At 40.8% G+C, this 23,578-nt stretch overlaps 2 protein-coding genes across 5 annotated transcripts; one reads left to right on the top strand and one right to left on the bottom strand.

Moving 5' to 3' along the window:
- Window positions 1–95: 95 nt before the first annotated feature.
- Window positions 96–10,260, bottom strand: LOC121547144 (serine/threonine-protein kinase ICK). Of its 2 annotated transcripts, none has more exons than XM_041858256.2 (14): window positions 10,096–10,260; window positions 9,378–9,660; window positions 8,673–8,727; window positions 7,487–7,608; window positions 7,280–7,359; window positions 7,060–7,192; window positions 5,890–6,061; window positions 5,442–5,609; window positions 2,761–3,144; window positions 2,373–2,560; window positions 2,118–2,278; window positions 1,624–1,731; window positions 1,354–1,461; window positions 96–1,244 (listed from the first exon to the last, which is right to left on the bottom strand). In XM_041858256.2, the coding sequence occupies exons 2-14, from the start codon at window positions 9,476–9,478 to the stop codon at window positions 1,090–1,092; spliced, it is 1,935 nt and encodes a 644-aa protein (XP_041714190.1). In that variant the 5' UTR covers window positions 9,479–9,660; window positions 10,096–10,260; the 3' UTR covers window positions 96–1,089. The 2 variants fall into 2 exon arrangements, with proteins under 2 accessions (XP_041714190.1, XP_041714191.1); XM_041858257.2 differs by having other exon boundaries at window positions 10,100–10,260.
- A 2,137-nt stretch (window positions 10,261–12,397) lies between these two features.
- On the top strand, window positions 12,398–19,312 carry fbxo9 (F-box protein 9). 3 transcript variants are annotated; one of them, XM_041858254.2, is made up of 13 exons: window positions 12,398–12,565; window positions 13,244–13,324; window positions 13,901–14,035; window positions 14,173–14,230; window positions 14,690–14,777; window positions 14,924–15,051; window positions 15,480–15,594; window positions 15,810–15,928; window positions 16,150–16,240; window positions 17,926–18,021; window positions 18,152–18,245; window positions 18,520–18,677; window positions 18,798–19,312. In XM_041858254.2, exons 1-13 carry the CDS (start codon window positions 12,563–12,565, stop codon window positions 18,904–18,906), a joined length of 1,275 nt encoding a protein of 424 aa, XP_041714188.1. In that variant the 5' UTR covers window positions 12,398–12,562; the 3' UTR covers window positions 18,907–19,312. The 3 variants fall into 3 exon arrangements, with proteins under 3 accessions (XP_041714188.1, XP_041714187.1, XP_041714189.1); XM_041858253.2 differs by having other exon boundaries at window positions 12,400–12,565; window positions 18,517–18,677; XM_041858255.2 differs by lacking the exon at window positions 13,244–13,324 and having other exon boundaries at window positions 12,400–12,565; window positions 18,517–18,677.
- Window positions 19,313–23,578: the final 4,266 nt, after the last annotated feature.

Raw genomic sequence — 23,578 nt, 5'->3', positions numbered from 1 at the left:
CTCCTAGATAATCCCAGGCCAGAGCATATATAGGATACATTAATCAAGTCATTGTTTGATTACCAAATTAAAGCAATTCACTAAATCAGACTATATACACACCAATGACTTTATTGATTATAAACCAAAACAGAATTGATGTCAAAGACATGACCATTACAGCTTGTCCAACTTTACAGTTGTAAAGAAAATAAAAATGGTCATTACAATACCACATAAATCAAATGTTAGCAATGGCATTTGGTAACTGGCAGTTTTACATGTTTTTACAAATTTACATGTTTTTACAAATTGGCCCAGCAGATGAACCAAGTCAACATACAGTTAAGCCACATAATTAATTACAAAGAAAGATCCTCTGTAGCTCAGCTGGTAGAGCATGGCGCTTGTAACGCCAAGGTAGTGGGTTCGATCCCCGGGACTACACATAAATGTACGCACACATGACTGTAAGTCGCTTTGGATAAAAGAGTCTGCTAAATGGCATATTATAACACGAATGTCAATTCTGCTTGAAATAAAGCACTGAGTTCTTGTTTTAGAGAAAAAAAATCAAGGAACAATGAATACATATTTTTTTTAAATGCACAAGATACAAGTGTTTCCTCTATTCCAGAATCTCATGAAAGACAGCACCAAGAAAAATAAACAAAAAACAAATTGGCAACAGAAAAACAGTGTTGGCCAAACTATCACAGTGATTTGCAATATAAAATGACTGGATTGGTAATTGAAAATGCAAATTTAAACACCATGGGGACATTTTACAAAATCTATGGAACACATGAAAAAAGTGTGAAAAAGTTATGCTATGCAATAAACCCAAAAAATAAATAGTATGGAATTTGTCACTGAACAAAATGTGATGACACCACTGTCATGAGTGCATTTATCCATATAACACACATACACTGAAAAAGTTGCACATTTAACAATATATACACAGATTAATACAAAACCAAGGTTATTGCTGTATAATATGTACATACTTTGATATGAAAACATAAGTTTTTCCTTTTATAGGGAAAAGACAAATCTGAAGTACTGTCATTTGTGCCAGGCCATAACACAAGTGTCCCAAAGAGGCCACTAGCGGTGTCCATATTTGGCAGACCAGTCTGTGCGCCCATGGATGGCCTGTACTGGGGGGCGAGACCGTAGGCCTGGCGTAGTCTTGGTGGGCGACGGCACATAGGATGAGGCACCCATCTGATTTCTGCTAGATGACCTCCAGGTTGCGTAATCTGTAACAGCAGAGACAAGAAACATTATTACTTTATAATAGAATTACATTACTACACAGCACCTAGCCTGGATTGACAACTGTGCATCGAGACTACAAAGATCACTCACTTGATGCTGTCGAGTCCCCTATAGGTGCGAGTTGCACTCTTTGGCCGGCAGAGCCAACCTCTTTTTTGTAATAGTTCGGTACATATCCACTTGGAAGAGTTTTTGAACCTGTGATTGGGCCATCAAAGATAACAGGAAATGTACGTTACATTTAATACTGTTAACACACACCACAGATCACCTTAGCTTATACTACACAGCCCTCTCACTCGTGTTGTAGGGTGACAGGTGATAAACAGGCAGGACATCGGTCCCAACACTAATCATTACCATGAGTGCCTCGGTTAGGAAGTGTCCCTCCAACAGGAATTCTGCTGCCCCAGAGGTTGCTTTCACTGTAGTTGGAATTTATTGGCATATTCTTTTTAGTATTTAAACCTGCAGGGTGAGATAGGATAGATTAGGAAGTAGAGTTTGCAACGTAATTTCCATTGCAACAAGCTGCCCCTTCTGGTTCAACAAGACTACATCATCATGATTAGCCACTCCTAAGATGATGATCATTGATAATCGGGCTGAAAAGAATATGTGGTTTCACCCATTTTTAAAAACCATTAGGCATTATATATCAGAGCATGTACATATGCTTATGCCTCTGATTTGGTAGACAAATGGCAGATACATCAAGTTCAACGTTTACTGATAAAGAAGGCTCAATGCCAATTAACGAGTGACCCCATTTTATCATATACATTGTCAGTAACTAGAAGTGCCTTATTCAAAATATCCATTTGGAAGGAAGGTAATGTTTTTGTATTTTCTACCTGGTAGATATCTTGACTGCTTCAAGTAATACTGTTTGGCAGAGGCTGTCCTCGAAGGCTCCTGGTAGGACATGGCCTTGTTCAGATTCAAAGGTGCATCATCACCTGTTGTCATCTGCCCCTTAACTTTCGGGCTGCTAAAATCCAAAACATTCCCGTACCTGAAAGGCATAACAGAAATACATAAAGCCCTTTATCTGAAAATATCAAACTGATAACTCAGGTCACTGGGATAACTCAGGGAGACAGTCTCACTCTCTTCGTTTTTCAGTAGGAATTTTTGTTTTGCCCAGAACACTTAGTGAGGTCAGCTCCGTGTCCTCAAAGTCATCCCACTCGTCACCCTTTAGGAGGCCTGTGCCGTGGCCCCATCGCCGGCGTCCTCCACCCTTAGATTTCATCTGATAGCTTAAGAAGTTGGCATTCTCAGCCTCCTGGGTCAACTGTTAAAAAAAAGAAAATGTTGTATTAACAATCTCTATGGGGAGAGAAACAACAATTACATTTCTGAAGAATTCATCAACTTTCCATTCCTAGCCATTTAATGTTGTATTCATTTAACAAGGTATTCTAACATCTAATGACATTACACTGATGAATGCTTGTCGTGCTCAAGTAGCTGAGTTGGTGACTGCAAACTCACCTGGCACTGCAAGCTCTTGTCAACAACGTAAGGTAAGCGGTTCTGTGGGGTGGTCTCAGTCTCCTCCTGCTTCACCATGAGGTTGGGCTGCTCTCGCAACAGCTTTGAGTGCCTCTGGTACGATGGAACTGGGGTGGGGGCTGAGACTGGGGCTGGATGGATCTGTTGCAGGGGCCTGGACGAGGTGAAATGTTGATTTGGGGGCGCTGGCTGGGGAGGGGGCACTGGTTTGAGCAGCAGCAGTGGTTGTAGCTGCTGCAGAGGCTGCTGTGATGGTAGTGGTGGCTGTGGAGGTAGGGGACCTGGCTGAGGCCTGCCCTGCTCCAGGATCTGCTGAGGAGTGCCCAACGCCTGACCCACGTAGAAGTAGGAGTACCTGAGGGCCTGCAAATGGATAATAAAATAATTGATTGGTTTTCAAGGATCCCTAAGCAGGACATATTAATCAGTTAACATGCCATTAAATGTTAGAAAATCCAACCTGTTTAGCTATGTACAAGCTAACATACGTTTTTAAAAAATTATACAAATTATTGAATATTTAAAACATACAATCTACTTGCAGTGAAGCAGCTCAACATCTACATCACATTAGTCATCTGACAGACTCCCATCCAGAGCGATCCACAGAAGCAACCAGGGTCAACACCCTGCTCAAGGGCACGTCGACAGATCTCCCATAAGGTCAAAAACGGGGACCTGAACCAGCGACACATCAGCCACCGGCCCAAGCTCTCAACCGCCAGGCCACCAGCCCTCCAAGATCCCCCCCACAGTTCCCCAAGAGCTGCCCCTCAATCATCCGAGAGAAACCCCCCGCTTCCCTAAGCCCATCCCACCTGTCTCTGCTGGCCACCCTCTTCGGATTTCTACACGCCATATATCTTTCAACTACGCTGTGATGTTTAACATACAATTTGAATCTATCTAATCGAATAGAATCCACAGATTGCGAGTTGAAGATAAATACTTTTACTAAGAGTATTAGTATATTAGTAATTGACTGACCCGGTCTCTCCAGATCTCCCAACAATACTATTTCTAGGGTCAATTTTAGATCAATGTGATGCATTTTCAGCCATTCCTGAACCTGAGACCAGAAACAGGCTACCTGAGGGCAATACCAAAACAAATGGTCTATTGATTCTGTATCCTCGCAACACAATCTGCAGAGCTGCGATGATTGTATGCCCCAAATATTCAACATTTTGTTGGTGGCAAGAATTCTGTACAAAATGTTTTGCTGAAAAGCACGAAGTCTTGAATATTGCGTTGTTTTATATATCAACTCATACACCCTGTACCATGGAATCGGTACATAAAAAATCTCTTCCCAACTATTTTGCAATCTGTATGGCACAGCTGTCAACATCCTGGTCCTCAAATGAAACTGGTATACTTTCCTATTTATGCTATTTTTATTCCTCTGCCAGTTTGGATCCTTTATATTGGGCAGACAGACCAGTTCCCTACCTCCTCCCACTGCCACCTGCCTCCTCCATGTTTGGGGTAGTGCTGTAATGAATTGGTTGTAAGCAGACCTTCCCATACAATTCTGATAACTCCATGAAAGACATAACTCTACCATTCCAATTTACAATATCATTTATTTATTTTTAAATACCCTTTTCAAACATATTTTCCATAAATACAGGTATTTTATCAACCAGCACATTTGAGTCCAGCCATAATATTTGTTGTAATATTTGTTCTATCTTTTCAGGGGGATGAAATTGAAATTGTAGCCAGCTCTGCAATGCTTGCTTGAAAAAAAGTTTCATTTTCAATTAAGCGAAAATGAGACATGGCAATCTGCAAAAAGGCAATTTTTAAACAATGGATGAGCTTTTCTTAGAAATCTACTTGAGAACCATTTAGGGTTCAAGTAAAACTTTTGGATAAGTGAAGCTTTTAGAGAGAGGTTTAGTGCTTTTAGATGTAATAATCTCAGCCCACCCAGTTCATATTCATTATATAGATAGGCACGCTTTATCTTGTCTGGTTTAGCATCCCAGATAAAGGTAAATATGTTTTGCTCATATGATTTGAAAAACGAATCATCAGGAGTAGGCAGCGCCATAAAGTAAGTGAGTAAACTGAGATATAACTAAGGAGTTAATCAGGGCAGTTTTTCCATAAATAGACAGGTATTCCTCTCCATGGTTCCAGGATCTTGTCTAATTGTACTAATTTCATATTGAAATTCATTGTGGAGAGCTCATTTATATATTTTGTGATATGAATTCCAAGTATGTCTACTTCACCGTCAGCCCATTTTATAGGTAAACTGCAGGGTAATGGAAAAGTTGTATTTTTTTAAACATCTAATACGTAATATTGTACATTTAGGTTTTAGTCCAGAGAGTCCAGAAAAGTTATCTAGATCTTCAATGAGACATTGCAGGGATCTAGCTTGCGGACTTAATATAAAACTTGAGTCATCGGCATACATGGACACCTTTGTTTTTAAGCCTTTCTAATCCTCTAATGTTATTATTTGATCTGATTTTAATAGCTACCATAACGAATAGATATGGTGACAGTGGACACCTTTGTTTAACTACTCTTGACAATTCAAAACTCTCTGAGAAGTGTACCTTACTTTTACCCATTTTATAAGAGAATCACATTTATTTTAGCATAGATGATAACAGAGATATGCCCCAGCCAGGGTTTGCTACCTGGGCAGAGGCTGGCCTCTTCTTAGGGTCCCACTGGAGTAGGTCTCTCATCAGTTGGATGGCCTCAGGACTGGCGTTGGGGATCAGACTTCTCACATTACTGGGGACACACTGGGGCCAGCGGAAATTCATGGCTGCTGACAACTGGAAGCCCTCCAGCCAGTCATTCTAGAAGTGGATCAGGCACAATAATTATTGAACTGCTTATTTTACTGTATAGTAATAAAACAGATAGATGTAACGGTTTTTAAAAGTTATGACAATAATAATCTGTGAAGAAGTTTGTCATTTCAAAAGCCCATTACACAAGACTGATCACCACATCTTCAGTGAGGTTTGATTTATGCATTTAACAACACCACAAGTTATTTTACATGATGATGTGAGGACAGTATAGCTTGTTTTCCACTGATATTCTGGATCTAACAGCCCTGGAGAACAAGGCTACCTTCATTGGAGTTCCCAGGACTTGGCAGATTTTGAAGATGGTGTCCACTTCACTGGAGCCAGGGAACAGAGGCCTAAGTGTGTAAAGCTCTGCCATGATGCAGCCCACGGCCCACTGGTCTATGGGAGAGCTGTACGAGGTGGACCTCAGCAACACCTCTGGAGCTCTGTACCTGGAAGACAACACAGGGAAGGGAGAAGGTCTTTATAGGCTGGTTGATGCTCCACATGATGATAGAAAATACAAGAGGTCTCATGTTGTCACAAGTCGACAGAAAATGAGACAAATAAATTCATATAGAACTTGACAAGTTTTACTGATCAATCACAAAATGGTGTCAGTAGTTAGGTTTCCATCCAACTGGCGACAGATTTTCATGCAAAGATTCTAAAATCTGCATAGAAAATATGCACATTTTCCCACCAGTGGTGTGTTTCCACCAAACTGACAGTGTGTGATGAAGTAGTGCAAACAAAATGCTTACGTTTTTATGTACCAGATAAAAATCTAAAGTTCAATGTGTTTCCATGGCATTTTCAACCCTATCGATAGTTGTCACAACTGTTGCTTTAAATAGAAACTGTGTCTACTCTGGTCTTGACATGTGTGCTTTAGCCAACAGCTGGCAGATACAGTGTGGGTAGGATGGTCTACTGTATATGATGAGATTATTATGGATAAGAGTGAGAATATTTGTTTATTTGTCAAACGGCAGTCAAGCGTCAATCATCATGTCACCAGAATTAGACCCTCGATATTTATTGGAAAGGAGCATCAAGCTCATCACCGTGCACTTTCACCACCCTGAGAAGTTCATCATCATTTATTCAATCTGTAGCCTTTTAAACTGCATGGTTTTCCGAGTCGTAGTGGGAGGGCCAAATATCATCGATTGACTCCAAGTTTACTTTGATATGATGGTCATTATATGAATATTTACCCATAAAGGCGTTTCCACCGCCATTTCTCGCATAATTAACTTTACCGACACAAAAATATCCCACCATGTCGAATGAACAAATGATCTGTCGGCATTTATAAAATTGTACCGAAACTTCCTGTTTCCATCTCAGCTGTTGTGATTTTTTTTTACTTTACTCGCATAAAAACTGTAAATGGAAATGTGGTTAGTGACACATAAACCCATCATATGGAGGTAACAAAACTAACCATCTTGTTGAAACATAGTCTGTGTATGGCGGCCGAGATCTTATCTCGCGGGCAAGCCCAAAGTCAGCTATTTTCACAAGCTCCGGTCCCATGCACAGAAGATTCTCAGGTTTCATATCCCTGTGAAAAAATCCTGAGGGGAAAAACATACAGTGAGTATACAAAGTAACAAGTAAAAAGCATTAGCAAAAAAAGTGCTAGTGTATCATTCTAATCATACCATGCTTATGAATAAATGCTAATCCCTGCAGTATCTGGAACATAATATTTCGCACGGCAGATTCAGGGAACAGCCGAGACCTGCAACATGATACAAATAACAATATATGAGCCATGATTTTGACCTACTGACATTTATCCCCAAAGCACTGAACCCATTTCAAATAGCCTAGATTTACGCTATGTGAATCAAAAAAGCTATATTTACCTGTCTTTCATTAGTTGATACAAGTTCTCCTTCATGTATTCAAACACAAAGTACAAGTGGTCATTTTCCCGTATAACCTCCTTGAGTTTGACCACATTCGCATGGTTGAGTTTCTTCAAGGACTGAAAGAAGGAGGGAACGAATTAGATGGTACCTTAGCAATCAAGACAAAGCATGAGGGAAATAACCTCAATCTGTAAATCATCAAAAACAGCTCTGCAACACTTCATCATGGCCAGACATAGATACCACAGGAGGCTGCTGAGGGGAGGACGGCTCATAATAATGGCTGGAACGGTACAAATGGAACGGCATCAACCACCTGGAAACCATGGAAACCATTTGTTTGATGTATCTGATACCATTCCACTAATTCCGCTACAGCCATTACCATGAGCCCATCCTCCCCAATTAAGGTGCCACCTGCCTCCAGACTTAGATACATAAAAGGTAAGACATAGAAGGTCTGACCCTTAAAACCGGCATACAACAAATATGCTTTAGTTCAAAATCAAAACATTGATTGACAATCAAAGCATTAATAAACTGTATATCATCTTGGGTACAGTGTGGGTAACCACTGGTATTTCTAAAGGTGCAGCCTTTAGGGATTTTTTTATGCTTTTTAACTCAGGTGTAATAATGAAAACTAGTGCAGATCATAGTAAATGCGGGTGAAGTTTTCCCATGCACTGAAAAGTATGGATGTAAATGGCGGCAACTTTCACCATGCTATAGTTTTGAGTAGAGGGGAAGTCGTTATGGGTCTTGGTGGTGGCACATGCTATTTATGCTATTCTAACCAAGATCCCTGGAGGGCTGGTTTCTTCTAGGATACTGCTACGCTCCTTTGGATTCAAGCTCTCGGCAAGGAATGAATGTCTGGGACAGGGTGAGGAACTAGAGAGTTAAAATCCTAAGGCAGTACACACAAGAGTCACCTTCTAGATTATTTGTGCTGGTTTCTGTGGTTCTGAGCAGAGGTGGAATTTATATGGTGGTACAAAAACACTAACAGGTGAAACAGTAGACAACAACTGTGAAAGCATAGGTTGTATTCATTATGCTGCCCTATACCGGTGCGGTGCCTACCCTTGCCACCACTGCTGAAATAAATCCTAGGGGAAACACTGCAATAGGTGGAGCATTTTACCCACAAGCATCATATCTGGGAAGGAGCACTTACTATGACCTCACGAAGATTCATGCATTCTTCCCATGAGTAGAATTTTCTCTTCATTCTGAAACAAATATGCAATCATTTATGATTAGCCTAACTGAATTAAAGGACCAACATATCATAGATCATACTTTTTATAGTAAAACATATTGGGAAGTTTGATGAATATGCACCGCGTAAAATGTATGATTGAAAAGAGCAAACAGGTTTATAACATGTAGGCCAAGGCCCTCTCCATTTCAATCTCAAGAGCGACGCCACCAACATGATAGATTTATGCTACTAATCTGCGGCTGCCCAACCCCCCACATACTTCCTGTCAAGGCTATAAATAGAAGCAAGAAGCTTTCATGAAGGTACCCACCAACAGATGCCTTTTTTTCAATCAGCCAAATAGGTGGGCCTGTCAGTCATCCGTGCACTTTCATTCGTCTACATCTGTCTAGCCAGCTGTCAGCTTAACCACGCGTAGCAGTGGCCACCGGCTAATGCCATTCTTAGCGAATCCCACAGGCACTGGCAGCTCATTTTACTACACGGCTTTAGCAGCTACAACAATTTGTAAGCTAAAGCCCTTCAATTTAGGTACCAGAGGATAATATGTAAGTTACACTAGCTGGCAACCCTTCAAAGATGGACTGCAATTGCACACAGAGATCACAGCCATATTTTTTTCATAATAACAATGCTATGACAGTGCCCTCCACTCACTTCTTAATGGCGACCAGTTCCCCTGATTCCAGGCAGCGGCCAAGGATGACTGAGCCGTAGGTGCCATCCCCGAGTTGCCTGAGCGTGGTGTATCTATTCATGGTGCTGCCCTCTCCTCACCATCGCCCAGGAACACAGAGAGGTGGTAGGGTGAAGGAACACAGAGGTGGTAGGCTGGCAGCCCCCTGCAGCTGTTGAGTGTAACCAGATTTCCCTGTGACAACAACAGTGGACCACAGGCACAGCTGGAGGACTCATGTTGTCATGGGCTTCTTGCCTCCTCCTGAGGAAAAGGGATGGGGTGTCATTAGAGGAAGCCATTGAACCAGCAATTCAATCACAGAGGGAAAATATACACTTGGTTTTCAGTTTCCAGACAATCCAAGGAATCTGAGACAGACGGTTTCTAATTTCACGCACATTATCTTCTTACTAGATCTTCAACAGACAGTAGTCAGACTGTTTTAGCCTATTTCATCACTAGCTACCTAAAAAAAACCTTTAACTACAGGGCAGGCATGCATAAGATTTTAAGAGTAAAAACTGTCTGGTCAGATTTCTGACCAGAATGTCATGTTATGGTTACACAGCTACTGCTGCAATGAAAAACAGCAGATGCTGCAGCCGAGCTAAGGTTAGCTAGCCACACGCTCAATCTTTGACTTCAGCTGATAATAATGACATAAAGCAAAGTCAAAAGAGTCAAAAAGACACTCACCCACTCTGTTTCAACTCGAATAACGGACATTTGAAGACAGCACCACTAAACTACTTGTATAGAGTCGACCACACTCACTCACACTACATCCAGGCCCATCACAACAAATCACAGCTGCGCGACCAAGGGCGTCGCAGATTTGCGTATTCTACATCAGTGGTGTTTGACGGCGGTTGGCAAACAATGTTATGTCACGTTACCGCCATCTACTGGACTTGGTGTTCTTACCACATCTGACCAAGCCTGCGTACCATATCTGCGCTGACCAATGACGTATATAATGCCGCGTTCCGAAGAACTGGGAACTCGGAACTGGTAACTCGGAAATCTCAAATTTCCGACTTCAGTGCGTTCAAAACAACTGAAAAAATACGAAAGAATAGAGTTTTGTAATAAACGCTGAAAATAAGTTCTGAGGGTAACACAGGCTTCAGATATCTTATACGTTTTGATCTATTAGATAATAGCAGTCAGTTAACATGACCTTTATGAATTATGACGCTTTTATGTGATTTATGTGTAAAAAAATAAATAAACAATGTTAAGTTACATTAGCTGATGAAAATTATGTCATAGAACAAAATGTATAAAATCTCCTAAATCTGTGTTTACCACAGACCTTATTTTTGGTGTTTATCCAAAACCCCCACAAAAACGCCATTCAGTTTCCTCATAGGCTTTGTCCAACAAACCATGGCTGAGTTAGTGCCTACAAAAAAACGCCATTATTATTTCTCTCTATTGGCCAGTGAGAGGCTTTGAAGCCGCTGGTCGGCCATATTGGCACTCCCGAGAAGGAGCGGCCCTCCATAGCAATAAATGGAATTCTACGGTATTTCAATTAAATGTTTCAAGAAAAAAATAACATGTATTTAAGATACTTTTTTTTGTAGTGGGGACAGTAACAGAACTTTCAAAAAAACTATACTTTAAAGAAAATGTTTTAATATCTTTTATTTTTATGTTTAGCTCACATAATATAATTAGTATGCATTAAGGTGTCTGTAATAGAATAAACAAAATTGGCAAAAACAAATGTATACATTAATAAATGCATTTCTATAGCTTCCCAAATATGTTTTACCACGTGGGAGAGTGCCAAGATGGAGGTGCGGGAGCTCCAAAACAGCGCCCCCTCTTTGCGATCTAGTGTATATATAAATCATTGGTTCTGACACCAACGCAATCTTCAACACATATTGCCATATTGTTATGTTGCGTCAGTTGGAGTTGACTAATGTTAGCCTCTTCAGCAGCTTCACAGTTAGAAAGCTTCACCAAGCTTTCGTAGCTGCAAACCCACCCTCCTTCCTTGGGTCCAGGTGACCTCTCCAGTTTCTACCCCCTCCCTCGATTGCTGCACTGGTGTCAGAAGTACGAAGGCGCCTCTGTGAAGCTTTCGAAAGAGTTGGTATAACGAGTTAATAATAATAATAATATGCCATTTAGCAGACGCTTTTATCCCTCCCCTTGGCCCTAACCCTTCAATGTTTGCAGATCTGAAGGGTCTGGATAAGAATATGGAGGAGCTTCCACCTTACAGAACTGCTAGGGAGGGTTAGGGAGCTTGGCTGGCTGAGTAATGAATATGGAGGAGCAGGGGTCGAATTTGGCTAAGGTATCTAAATACTGCTCTGGCGAACTAAATTGAGCGTTCCCATTTATTTTTGATGAAAATGTATACTGGGAGTCTGTGATTGGCTGCTTTTAGGGTTGGCCAGAGGTTTGAGTACCATATTTCTTTATGTTATGAAGTTTAATAAAATAAAACATTTGGGTTCATCTCAATAGCATTAAGTGGCCTCTTCATCTCATTTCCTTCATCTGCACTGATGGGAAATGAGTTGGATGCACCAATTTGTAAGTCGCTCTGGATAAGAGCGTCTGCTAAATGATGTAAATGTAAATGTAAATGTAAAGCTAATTCCTAGTAGAAGGGAGGGATCCACCATATTGCTTTTACCAGTCCTGTTTTTCCAAGTAGTGAAGATGAAGGAGAGGAGATGAAAAGAGAAGAAGCTAATTCAGACTATATTGAGATGTACCCCAACTTTCTCTTTCATAACAACAACACCCCCCCCTACATGGTACAGTCAGGAATCAGGATCACTCTACGTCGGAACGATTTTAGCCAAATATGCTAATCAAGGAAGGATGGTACTTTTTTGTGTGGCCCATGTACCAGCCTACAACAAAATCATAAACGCAGAAAGGTAGAAACTTCTGTGATAAGTGTGTTGATAGACTGTAGAATAGTTAGTCACGTGGTGTGCTGACGTCACACCCACACACCCTTGTAAGTAGCTTTCTAGCTACACACAGTCAGTACTCAGCAAGTCGTCGAAATGGCTGCATTTCTGCGATCACTCAAATTTCCACGTTGTGTTGTCCGTTTTTCTGACCGTGATCTGTAGACCCTCACCTGAAAACGTTGACGGACAACAGAAGAGCTTTCAGATAAGCCATAATGGTAGCTCAATGTCGTTTGTTATGAGGCTAATCCTTGCGCACGGCTACTTGTTATCGAGCTAGCTAGCTGGCTAGCAAGTATGGTCACTCACGCCTACTGCTGGTGGTTGCATGACGTGTCTCCTAGTCGTAAACATGAATGATACGAACTAGCGGTAGTTAATGTATTGTTACATTAAAAATGACCAGCTGTCAAAAGATGAATAGACAAGCTAACTGTCTGAAAAGTAAATCCTGGCAATGTGGCATGCTAAACCATGCTTGCTTCTTGTTCGTCACACGTCACTTGTTTAGGTAACGTCAAGTTAGTGCCTTGCTGGGCAGAGGAAAAAGTCAATGCAGTTAGTCTCCAGTTAGCTAGCTATGTGGTGCCACATTTGTTTGACTACTAGGAGCTAGCTAGCGATGTGTTCTAGTTAACGTGTGCACATTTTGTATGCTCACACCTCAAAGTAACCTCAACCATGATCACGACGACCTTCTTTGAATATTTGTTGGGCTTGTCTATCTGTCAAACCACATCACTTCCATAAACAAAGCTTGTATTTGGTTAATGACTTACAAATATTTGCAGATGATTTAAACCCTATTTGTTAGACAGCCAAACAGTCCATGTTTGTGATTCTCTGCCGTGTTTAGGCCTAGTTATTTTAACAAAACTATATTGTTTTCTGCCCAGGCTGAAAGCATTATCAATTCTCTTGGCATTGTAGAAGATCAAGATGGAGAGAATGAAAGTACTGATGACGAAAACCTCCACGTAAGATGACCTGTTTGACACGAGATACAAAGACTACACAATTATTATGTCTCAGGATTGCTCTGAGTGATAATGAAGACTTTAAATGTAGAGATCCATATTGAAAAAAATGATAGCAGACTTATACCCTGTTATGATTAACAAAGCTTATGAGATGGAGTGTTGTAGTTTATGCTTTGTCATTTTGTGTGTGTACACATTAGTCTTAAAGGCACCAGGTGTATTTTTTGTTTGCTGAAGATTATGATCACTTTCGCAGAAAATGTAAGTTTTTATATGCAGAAGTGCCATATTATATTGGCTGCCTTTCACTTACACATAGGGGAGGAATCAGAAAGATCAGTACTGGATTTCTTTGTGTTTTGGTTGTTCTCAGTCAAAAAAATGATCAGAGCCAGTCTTAATTTGCCGGACTGCCATAAATTGTCTGTCTTTCACTTAAACAATGGGCAGAAACTTGTTTTCAACTGCCCACTGGGGTAACCTCAGAGCAGGCTAAACTTACAGTTTACTTGACCCAGGCAATAAGAAAACGCTTCATGTCAATCCCTTGTACATCATTGTCCATGCGTCTAGGTGGAGCTCAACGTGTTCAGGGCCCAGTGGATGTCTGAACTGAAGCCCAACTCTGGGTCCAATGGGGGGAACAGAGGAATGTCGTCGCGAGCTGCAGACCTGAGAAGAAAACAGGAACTGGCCCGGGAGGAAAAAGTCAGCTGTTTTGTTACAGCCATTTAGAATAGTGTCATTTAGAATAGTGTCATTTAGAATAGTAGTTTTACACCAGATTTGACTGCATGCTATTGTCATCTTCACCATCGTTGCCAACTTTTGTTTCTTTGTCTTAGGCCAGAGAGTTGTTCCTTAAAGCTGTTGAGGAAGAAGAGAATGGAGCTGTTTATGAAGGTATGTATGTCTGAGAGACAAGTTGGGCAAAGCAAAATGGCACTCACTGTTGAAAATGAGTATTTTGTCTCAGTATAGTTAAAATGATGGACCTTTTAAAGGGATAGTTCACCCAAATTACAAAATGACGCATTGGTTTATGGACAAGGTATGATGGCAATCCATGCTTTAGTTTAGTTTACCTGGCACCGTTTCCTAATGCTTTTGCATTTGTGGCAAAAATCTCATTCAAGTCATGGTATCGATATTTGTTTTGTGTGCATTATGTCTAAATCATCCAAAAGTATCTAAAATTGATTGTGAAGCTCAACAAAGTCACTTATCAATGATTAGAAAATGATGCGGCAACAAAATGCTAATATCGGTACCATGACTTGAATGGGATTCTTGTGTGACTGTAGTTGGGATTGGGAATAATGGTTTTACACAGCTGAACCTTTTTCCCTCCCTAATTTACAGCAATAAAATACTATCGCAGGGCAATGCAGATTGTGCCTGACATTGAGTTTAAAATCAACTACAGTCGTTCCCCTGATCCAGATGGCGGGTAAGTCTTTTTTTTCGTAATACTTTGGTATACTTTGGCAGTCAGTAACACTACAATGAATACCTTACACACAAAGTGTGTGCCATCTGAACTCATTGTCACTCTTTTCCATACCATGTGAGTGAAACTTCATATCTGTTTCCTAGCAATGAGAATGACATGGATGGTGAAATAGAGGATCTATTGGCCTACTTCCATCAGCAGCTCACTCTGCAAGACAACTCTCTGAAGATATGTGTTCCTGAGGTGGAGATGACTCAGATGCACATCTCAGGTAGGTAGAGCTTATGCAATAATAATAATAATTATGCCATTTAGCAGACGATTTTATCCAAAGTGACTTAGTCATGCGTGCATAAAGTTTACGTATTGGTGGTCCCGGGAATTGAACCCACTACCCTGGCATTACAAGTGCCGTGCTCTACCAACTGAGCTACAAAGGACCATCGCAATTCATGTCCTAGACAGAAAAAATTAATAACATGTCAAAAGTTATGTTGGCAACTCTCATATGCTCCCACAGTGGTTTATTAAGACGCACATACACACTGTTTCCATCCCACTGGGATCTTGGTCAGGATCGAAATGTCTCAATAAACCACTGTCTGGGAGCATATCAGATTGGCAGTACTCTTTATTATTATACTGGATTTTTGATCTGGTTATTTTTTTCAGTCGGTTCCTTTGGGTTTCTGTCCACAGCCCTGCCCCCAGAGGTCTTGATGTACATCTTCCGTTGGGTTGTGTCCAGTGATCTGGACCTGCGCACCCTGGAGCAGCTCTCCCTAGTCTGTAGAGGCTTCTACATTTGTGCTAGGTCAGACTATACACTTTACAAATCCAAAATATTGTAAATATATTTTCCATGAACATGGCTTGTATTAATTTTAATTCATGCCAGTAGTTCCTTAACTTTTTAGTGCTGTGAAACACTGGTCCATACACTGGATCAAAACAGGCTTCTGAATGATGTATTGGTTTTTCAAATGAAACTGAGATTGTTATTTCCCCTCGGTGTTGATTTCTCCTCAGGGACCCAGAGATTTGGCGTTCGGCCTGTCTGAGAGTGTGGGGCCGGAGCTGTACCAAACTGGTGCCCTTCAACTCCTGGAGGGAGATGTTTCTTGAGAGGCCACGTGTGCGCTTTGATGGTAAACATTAAGGAACATTAATTATTTATCATCCTTAGAGAAAGAAAAACCCTTCTAAGATAAATGGGCTTGTTTCATAGACTACTCTATTTCCTCAATACCAATGCACAATTGGCATGTCTAGCATAAGTTACATAGCTAAAACTAGATTGGGTCCATCTTATCAGATGGTTGTTATGTTTGGTGAATTCAATCTGTGGTTTTCAATGTTGATTTTGCAGGTGTTTACATCAGCAAGACGGCATACATCCGTCAGGGAGAGGAGTCCCTTGATGGATTCTATAGGGCTTGGCACCAGGTGGAGTACTACAGGTAGGGGCTGCAGTCAGTCACTGGTTTCCTTGTTGTGATATGCTAATGATCATACAGTGGGGGAAAAAAGTATTTAGTCAGCCACCAATTGTGCAAGTTCTCCCACTTAAAAAGATGAGAGGCCTGTAATTTTCATCATAGGTACACGTCAACTATGACAGACAAATGAGAAAAATAAAATCCAGAAAATCACATTGTAGGATTTTTAATGAATTTATTTGCAAATTATGGTGGAAAATAAGTATTTGGTCAATAACAAAAGTTTCTCAATACTTTGTTATATACCCTTTGTTGGCAATGACACAGGTCAAACGTTTTCTGTAAGTCTTCACAAGGTTTTCACACACTGTTGCTGGTATTTTGGCCCATTCCTCCTTGCAGATCTCCTCTAGAGCAGTGATGTTTTGGGGCTGTCGCTGGGCAACACGGACTTTCAACGCCCTCCAAAGATTTTCTATGGGGTTGAGATCTGGAGACTGGTTAGGCCACTCCAGGACCTTGAAATGCTTCTTACGAAGCCACTCCTTCGTTGCCCAGGTGGTGTGTTTGGGATCATTGTCATGCTGAAAGACCCAGCCACGTTTCATCTTCAATGCCCTTGCTGATGGAAGGAGGTTTTCACTCAAAATCTCACGATACATGGCCCCATTCATTCTTTCCTTTACACGGATCAGTCGTCCTGGTCCCTTTGCAGAAAAACATCCCCAAACATGATGTTTCCACCCCCATGCTTCACAGTAGGTATGGTGTTCTTTGGATGCAACTCAACATTCTTTGTCCTCCAAACACGACGAGTTGAGTTTTTACCAAAAAGTTCTATTTTGGTTTCATCTGACCATATGACATTCTCCCAATCCTCTTCTGGATCATCCAAATGCACTCTAGCAAACTTCAGACGGGCCTGGACATGTACTGGCTTAAGCAGGGGGACACGTCTGGCACTGCAGGATTTGAGTCCCTGGCGGCGTAGTGTGTTACTGATGGTAGGCTTTGTTACTTTGGTCCCAGCTCTCTGCAGGTCATTCACTAGGTCCCCCTGTGTGGTTCTGGGATTTTTGCTCACCGTTCTTGTGATCATTTTGACCTCACAGGGTGAGATCTTGCGTGGAGCCCCAGATCGAGGGAGATTATCAGTGGTCTTGTATGTCTTCCATTTCCTAATAATTGCTCCCACAGTTGATTTCTTCAAACCAAGCTGCTTACCTATTGCAGATTCAGTCTTCCCAGCCTGGTGCAGGTCTACAATTTTGTTTCTGGTGTCCTTTGACAGCTCTTTGGTCTTGGCCATAGTGGAGTTTGGAGTGTGACTGTTTGAGGTTGTGGACAGGTGTCTTTTATACTGATAACAAGTTCAAACAGGTGCCATTAATACAGGTAACGAGTGGAGGACAGAGGAGCCTCTTAAAGAAGAAGTTACAGGTCTGTGAGAGCCAGAAATCTTGCTTGTTTGTAGGTGACCAAATACTTATTTTCCACCATAATTTGCAAATAAATTCATTAAAAATCCTACAATGTGATTTTCTGGATTTTTTCCCTCAATTTGTCTGTCATAGTTGACGTGTACCTATGATGAAAATTACAGGCCTCTCATCTTTTTAAGTGGGAGAACTTGCACAATTGGTGGCTGACTAAATACTTTTTTTCCCCACTGTACAGTCAGACAAGACTACTGTTTGTGTCCCCAGATATCTGCGTTTCTTCCCTGATGGCCAAGTCATGATGCTGACCACACCTGAGGACCCACTGGTCACTGTTCCCCGTCTACGTAGCAAGAACACCAGGTATTTAGAACACAACATACACTGGCATTCAAGTCTGGAGTAACACATTTGAGGGGAATAATATACTTTTTTTTTTGTCACAACGGTTTGATTTTGTAAGATTAATGGCTTTCAATTTCCCTTTACACAGGGTGGAGTCCATTATGTGTGGTCTTTACCGTCTGTCGCAGGACACAGACAATCAAACCAAAGTCTTTGTTGTCGTCTCTAAGAGAAAAGAAGAGGTGAGTGAGAGAAGTTGACAGGGATGATTTGATGTGGGAAGGTATTTGTATATTTTCCATTACTGTTTATAACTTAAACCCAACAAGATGGGCTGTTTCCTCACACATTAACTGGGTCAACTGGTGCAGTGCAGGACACCGAATACAAGGAGAAAATTACAAATTAACAAATGAACACTTCGGACTTCTTAGACTTGTGTCATTGTCCACAGATGATTGAAGAGTGCTTTGGCTGTCCAGTTCTGATTCCCTGTATGTGTTCTCTTGACAGAAGGTGGCAGAGTACCAGAGAATCTCTCGGTTCTGCCGGCGGAACCCAGCGGCGCCCGAGACGGAGCACAGTTTTCACGTGGGACTGCAGTTGTCCTCCGGGGGGCGCCAGAGCTTCAACAAGCTGAATTGGATCCACCATTCCTGCCACATCACCTACAGGTAATAATACACTGTGTAGCCAGGGTTTTGATTTGACAGCATTCAATCTATGAATGTCATTGCACGAGAGAATAGTGATTGGGAACATAAAATGTGAAATTAATGTTTACTTCTTTGAAGATCCACCGGAGAGACAGTTGTCACTGCCTTTGACTTGGACCAGATGTATGCATCTTTCTACTTTGCACGTGTGAAGAGCTACACAGCGTTTTCTGAACGCCCATTGTAGGGCAGCCGACAGAAGAGATACATGTCACTACTGAAGTAGCAACCACCCAGAAGTTTACACAACACCTAGACTAAATGCATATCTATCTTCCTGTTGGCTTGTGGTTGATATTATGGTTTTTAATGAATGTATGTATACCAATCAATTTGCATCTGCTTCTAATCTTATGGTGTGTGTGTGCCACATAGCCATTGTCTTTTTGCTGTCACAAAACAAAAATCCTTCTACTGGTTTTTCTTTTAGACACTGGATAGATGTCCAGTATGATGACATAGAATGGCATTAGTAGGATGTTTTTCACCTGTTCCCAACAATGAATGTTTTCACATCATTTTTGTTAATTCTCTAGTAAGCTGTTTTCTCCCATCTGGTAAATCAACTGGAATAAAGAAATGTGGGAACCATGTGTAGTTGTTTTTCTTGTCAGATTTAGGATGAGGGGGGAGACACCCAACAGTAGTTTACTAAGCAATGCATTTGGGATAATATATTACACTATAAATTGAAGTTTTGAATTAAATTGTGTGCTTCAGTGATTGTAGCTGCCTGGTGCAGTGAAATCATGTGACCTACTTTGGCACAGTAGTTCACTAGCTTTTACAATACAAGAAATGGAATCTAAACAGTGCTCAGTCATCTGTGAGAATTAGGCGTAAAGCACGCACACACACCAACAACCAAAACACAACTCCGTTAGAGTTCTTACACAACCCCAATCTTAATACAACACTGTCCCATACCGCACACATAATCCACCTATTACATATTCTAGGAACCCAGGGCTGAAAAGCTGAAACGGATTTGAAAAATATTTGATCTACTACATTCAATTTGTATCGGATTACAAAATATGATGATTGGAAGCTTGCTAAGTCGCATCACTACCTTTATCGTATTAAAGGTTCTCTTTAGTGATATTTATCTAAATTAAATTGATGGTTGAATGCAAAAGCTCGATTTAAAATTAGCTTTCCTCTCAGATGATAATGGTGAAATCATATATTTTCACAAGACCTTCAAAAGTTGTGCAGGTGTCATGTAGCGGTGTGTCTTCATAACACTGTCATAACACTCATGTTGTCTTCATCTTCTTCAAGGTCATCATGATTATAACCCATGGATCAAAGTCTGTGGACTGAAAACAGAGTATTCCCCCACATTATACTTTGGTTCACCTACCAGGGAAGATTAACATACAAGAACAGAGGAAGAAATCATCTGAGATTTGTGACATGACAAATTATGATTACTTATGGGGTGCATAACTGAGTACACACTTTAAAATGATTTAAATATCTATAATATAAACAATAGGCTTACTGTAAAATAGCTGGCTTAATAATAACAAGGAGCGAGATACTGTAGCTAGGTAATATCATTGTAAGTGATAATGCTAATGAGGAAGCAGTACATGCTGTGGCTTGATCAGAGTGCTCCATCTAGAATGATGCCTGAAATACACCATGGGAGATCCAGATGAAACATGAATGCTTTTATTCATTCAAAACGCAGTGACATTACAAATGCAACAGCTTCGAGGCTGGCTTTACTTGAATTGTTAAAAAGCTGAGAACATCTCTACAGATTACTGTGGATACAAATCTAATTTTGCAGTCTATTCATAGATTATGAGGACATGATAATGTTGTGTCCTGCTGTTTCTCTCTCAAAACAAGTCATTCATCTGACCACATTTCAATAGTTGATTACGTCATTCATCTGACCACATTTCAACAGTTGATTACATCATTCATCTGACCACATTTCACCAGTTGATTACATCTTTCATCTGACCACATTTACAACAGTTGATTACATCATTCATCTGACAATATTTCAACAGTTGATTACATCCTTCATCCGACAATATTTCAACAGTTGATTACATCATTCATCCACCCACATTTCAACAGTTGATTACATCTTTCATCTGACCACATTTACAACAGTTGATTACATCATTCATCTGACAATATTTCAACAGTAGATTACATTATTCAGCTGACTTAGGCTGCGTTTAAACAGGCAGCCCAATTCTAATATTTGTTCCACTAATTGGTCTTTTGACCAATCACATCAGATCTTTTCACATCAGATCTATTTCTGATCTGATCTGATTGGTCAAAAGACCAATTAGTGAAATATCTAAATTGGGCTGCATGTGTAAACGCTGCCACGGAGAAGCGTTTCCACTTTTCAGTGCTAAGTGGCTTTAAATGGCTTTCAAAGCGATACACATCTCTACAACAGAAGTTGGCGATTTGGCCCTTGTATTTCATAATTAAGGCATACGTGGACTTAATATACAATGCCATAATTAAGGGAACAAGTATAAACAAGTGTGAACATGTATAAACATATAGGTAACAACATCTACTAAGGCAACGCTTTGGAAAAAACAAAATAGTCACATCATGGCTTGATGTAACTTGTATCCTGATTCAATCTAATGAGGCAAACACTAGTGTAAGAGGGAGGAGTGGGTTTAAAACACAGCATATATATATATATACACAGTGGGGAGAACAAGTATTTGTATTTGATACACTGCCGATTTTGCAGGTTTTCCTACATACAAAGCATGTAGAGGTCTGTAATTTTTATCATAGGTACACTTCAACTGTGAGAGACGGAATCTAAAACAAAAATCCAGAAAATCACATTGTATGATTTTTAAGTAATTAATTTGCATTTTATTGCATGACATAAGTATTTGATACATCAGAAAAGCAGAACTTAATAATTGGTACAGAAACCTTTGTTTGCAATTACAGAGATCATACGTTTCCTGTAGGTCTTGACCAGGTTTGCACACACTGCAGCAGGGATTTTGGCCCACTCCTCCATACAGACCTTCTCCAGATCCTTCAGGTTTTGGGGCTGTCGCTGGGCAATACGGACTTTCAGCTCCCTCCAAAGATTTTCTATTGGGTTCAGGTCTGGAGACTGGCTAGGCCACTCCAGGACCTTGAGATGCTTCTTATGGAGCCACTCCTTAGTTGCCCTGGCTGTGTGTTTCGGGTCGTTGTCATGCTGGAAGATCCAGCCACGACCCATCTTCAATGCTCTTACTGAGGGAAGGAGGTTGTTGGCCAAGATCTAGCGATACATGGCCCCATCCATCCTCCCCTCAATACGGTGCAGTCGTCCTGTGCCCTTTGCAGAAACGCATCCCCAAAGAATGATGTTTCCACCTCCATGCTTCACGGTTGGGATGGTGTTCTTGGGGTTGTACTCATCCTCCTTCTTCCTCCAAACATGGCGAGTGGAGTTTAGACCAAAAAGCTCTATTTTTGTCTCATCAGACCACATGACCTTATCCCATTCCTCCTCTGGATCATCCAGATGGTCATTGGCAAACTTCAGACAGGCCTGGACATGCGCTGGCTTGAGCAGGGGGACCTTGCGTGCGCTGCAGGATTTTAATCCATGGCGGCGTAGTGTGTTACTAATGGTTTTCTTTGAGACTGTGGTCCCAGCTCTCTTCAGGTCATTGACCAGGTCCTGCCGTGTAGTTCTGGGCTGATCCCTCACCTTCCTCATGATCATTGATGCCCCACGAGGTGAGATCTTGCATGGAGCCCCAGACCGAGGGTGATTGACCGTCATCTTGAACTTCTTCCATTTTCTAATAATTGCGCCAACGTTGTTGCCTTCTCACCAAGCTGCTTGCCTATTGTCCTGTAGCCCATCCCAGCCTTGTGCAGGTCTACAATTGTATCCCTGATGTCCTTACATAGCTCTCTGGTCTTGGCCATTGTGGAGAGGTTGGAGTCTGTTTGATTGAGTGTGTGGACAGGTGTCTTTTATACAGGTAACGAGTTCAAACAGGTGCAGTTAATACAGGTAATGAGTGGAGAACAGGAGTGCTTCTTAAAGAAAAACTAACAGGTCTGTCAGAGCCGGAATTCTTACTGGTTGGTAGGTGATCAAATACTTATGTCATACAATAAAATGCAAATTAATTACTTAAAAATCATACAATGTGATTTTCTGGATTTTTGTTTTAGATTCCGTCTCTCACAGTTGTACCTATGATAAAAATTACAGACCTCTACCTGCTTTGTAAGTAGGAAAACCTGCAAAATCAACAGTGTATCAAATACTTGTTCTCCCCACTGTATATATATATAGATAGATAGATAGATAGATATACAGTGCCTTCAGAAAGTATTCAGACCCCTTGAATTTTTCCACATTTTGTTTACGTTACAGCCTTATTCTAAAATTGATTTTTTAAGAATGATTCCTCAGCAATCTACACACAATACCCCATAATGACAAAGCAAAAACCGCAGCCTGCACCCAAGACAATGCAGGAGTCGCTTCGGTAAGTCTCTGAATGTCCTTGAGTGGCCCAGCCAGAGCCCGGACTTGAACCCGATCAAACATCTCTGGAGAGACCTGAAAAACCACTTTTCGCTTTGTCATTATGGGGTATTATGTGTAGATTGATGAGGGAAAAAAACAATTTAATCAATTTTAGAATAAGGCTGTAACGTAACAAAATGTGGAAAAAGTGAAGGGGTCTGAATACTTTCCGAATGCACTGTATGTATGTATATGTATGTATGTGTGTGTGTGTGTGTGTGTGTGTGTGTATATATATATATATATATATATATATATATATAAACTATATTAAACATGATACAAACAGTTGTAAGTTTAG

Source organism: Coregonus clupeaformis, chromosome 31 (genome assembly GCF_020615455.1).
Source record: "Coregonus clupeaformis isolate EN_2021a chromosome 31, ASM2061545v1, whole genome shotgun sequence".
Classification (NCBI taxonomy): Eukaryota; Metazoa; Chordata; class Actinopteri; order Salmoniformes; family Salmonidae; genus Coregonus; species Coregonus clupeaformis.
This window is presented reverse-complemented; position numbering and strand designations above follow the sequence as displayed.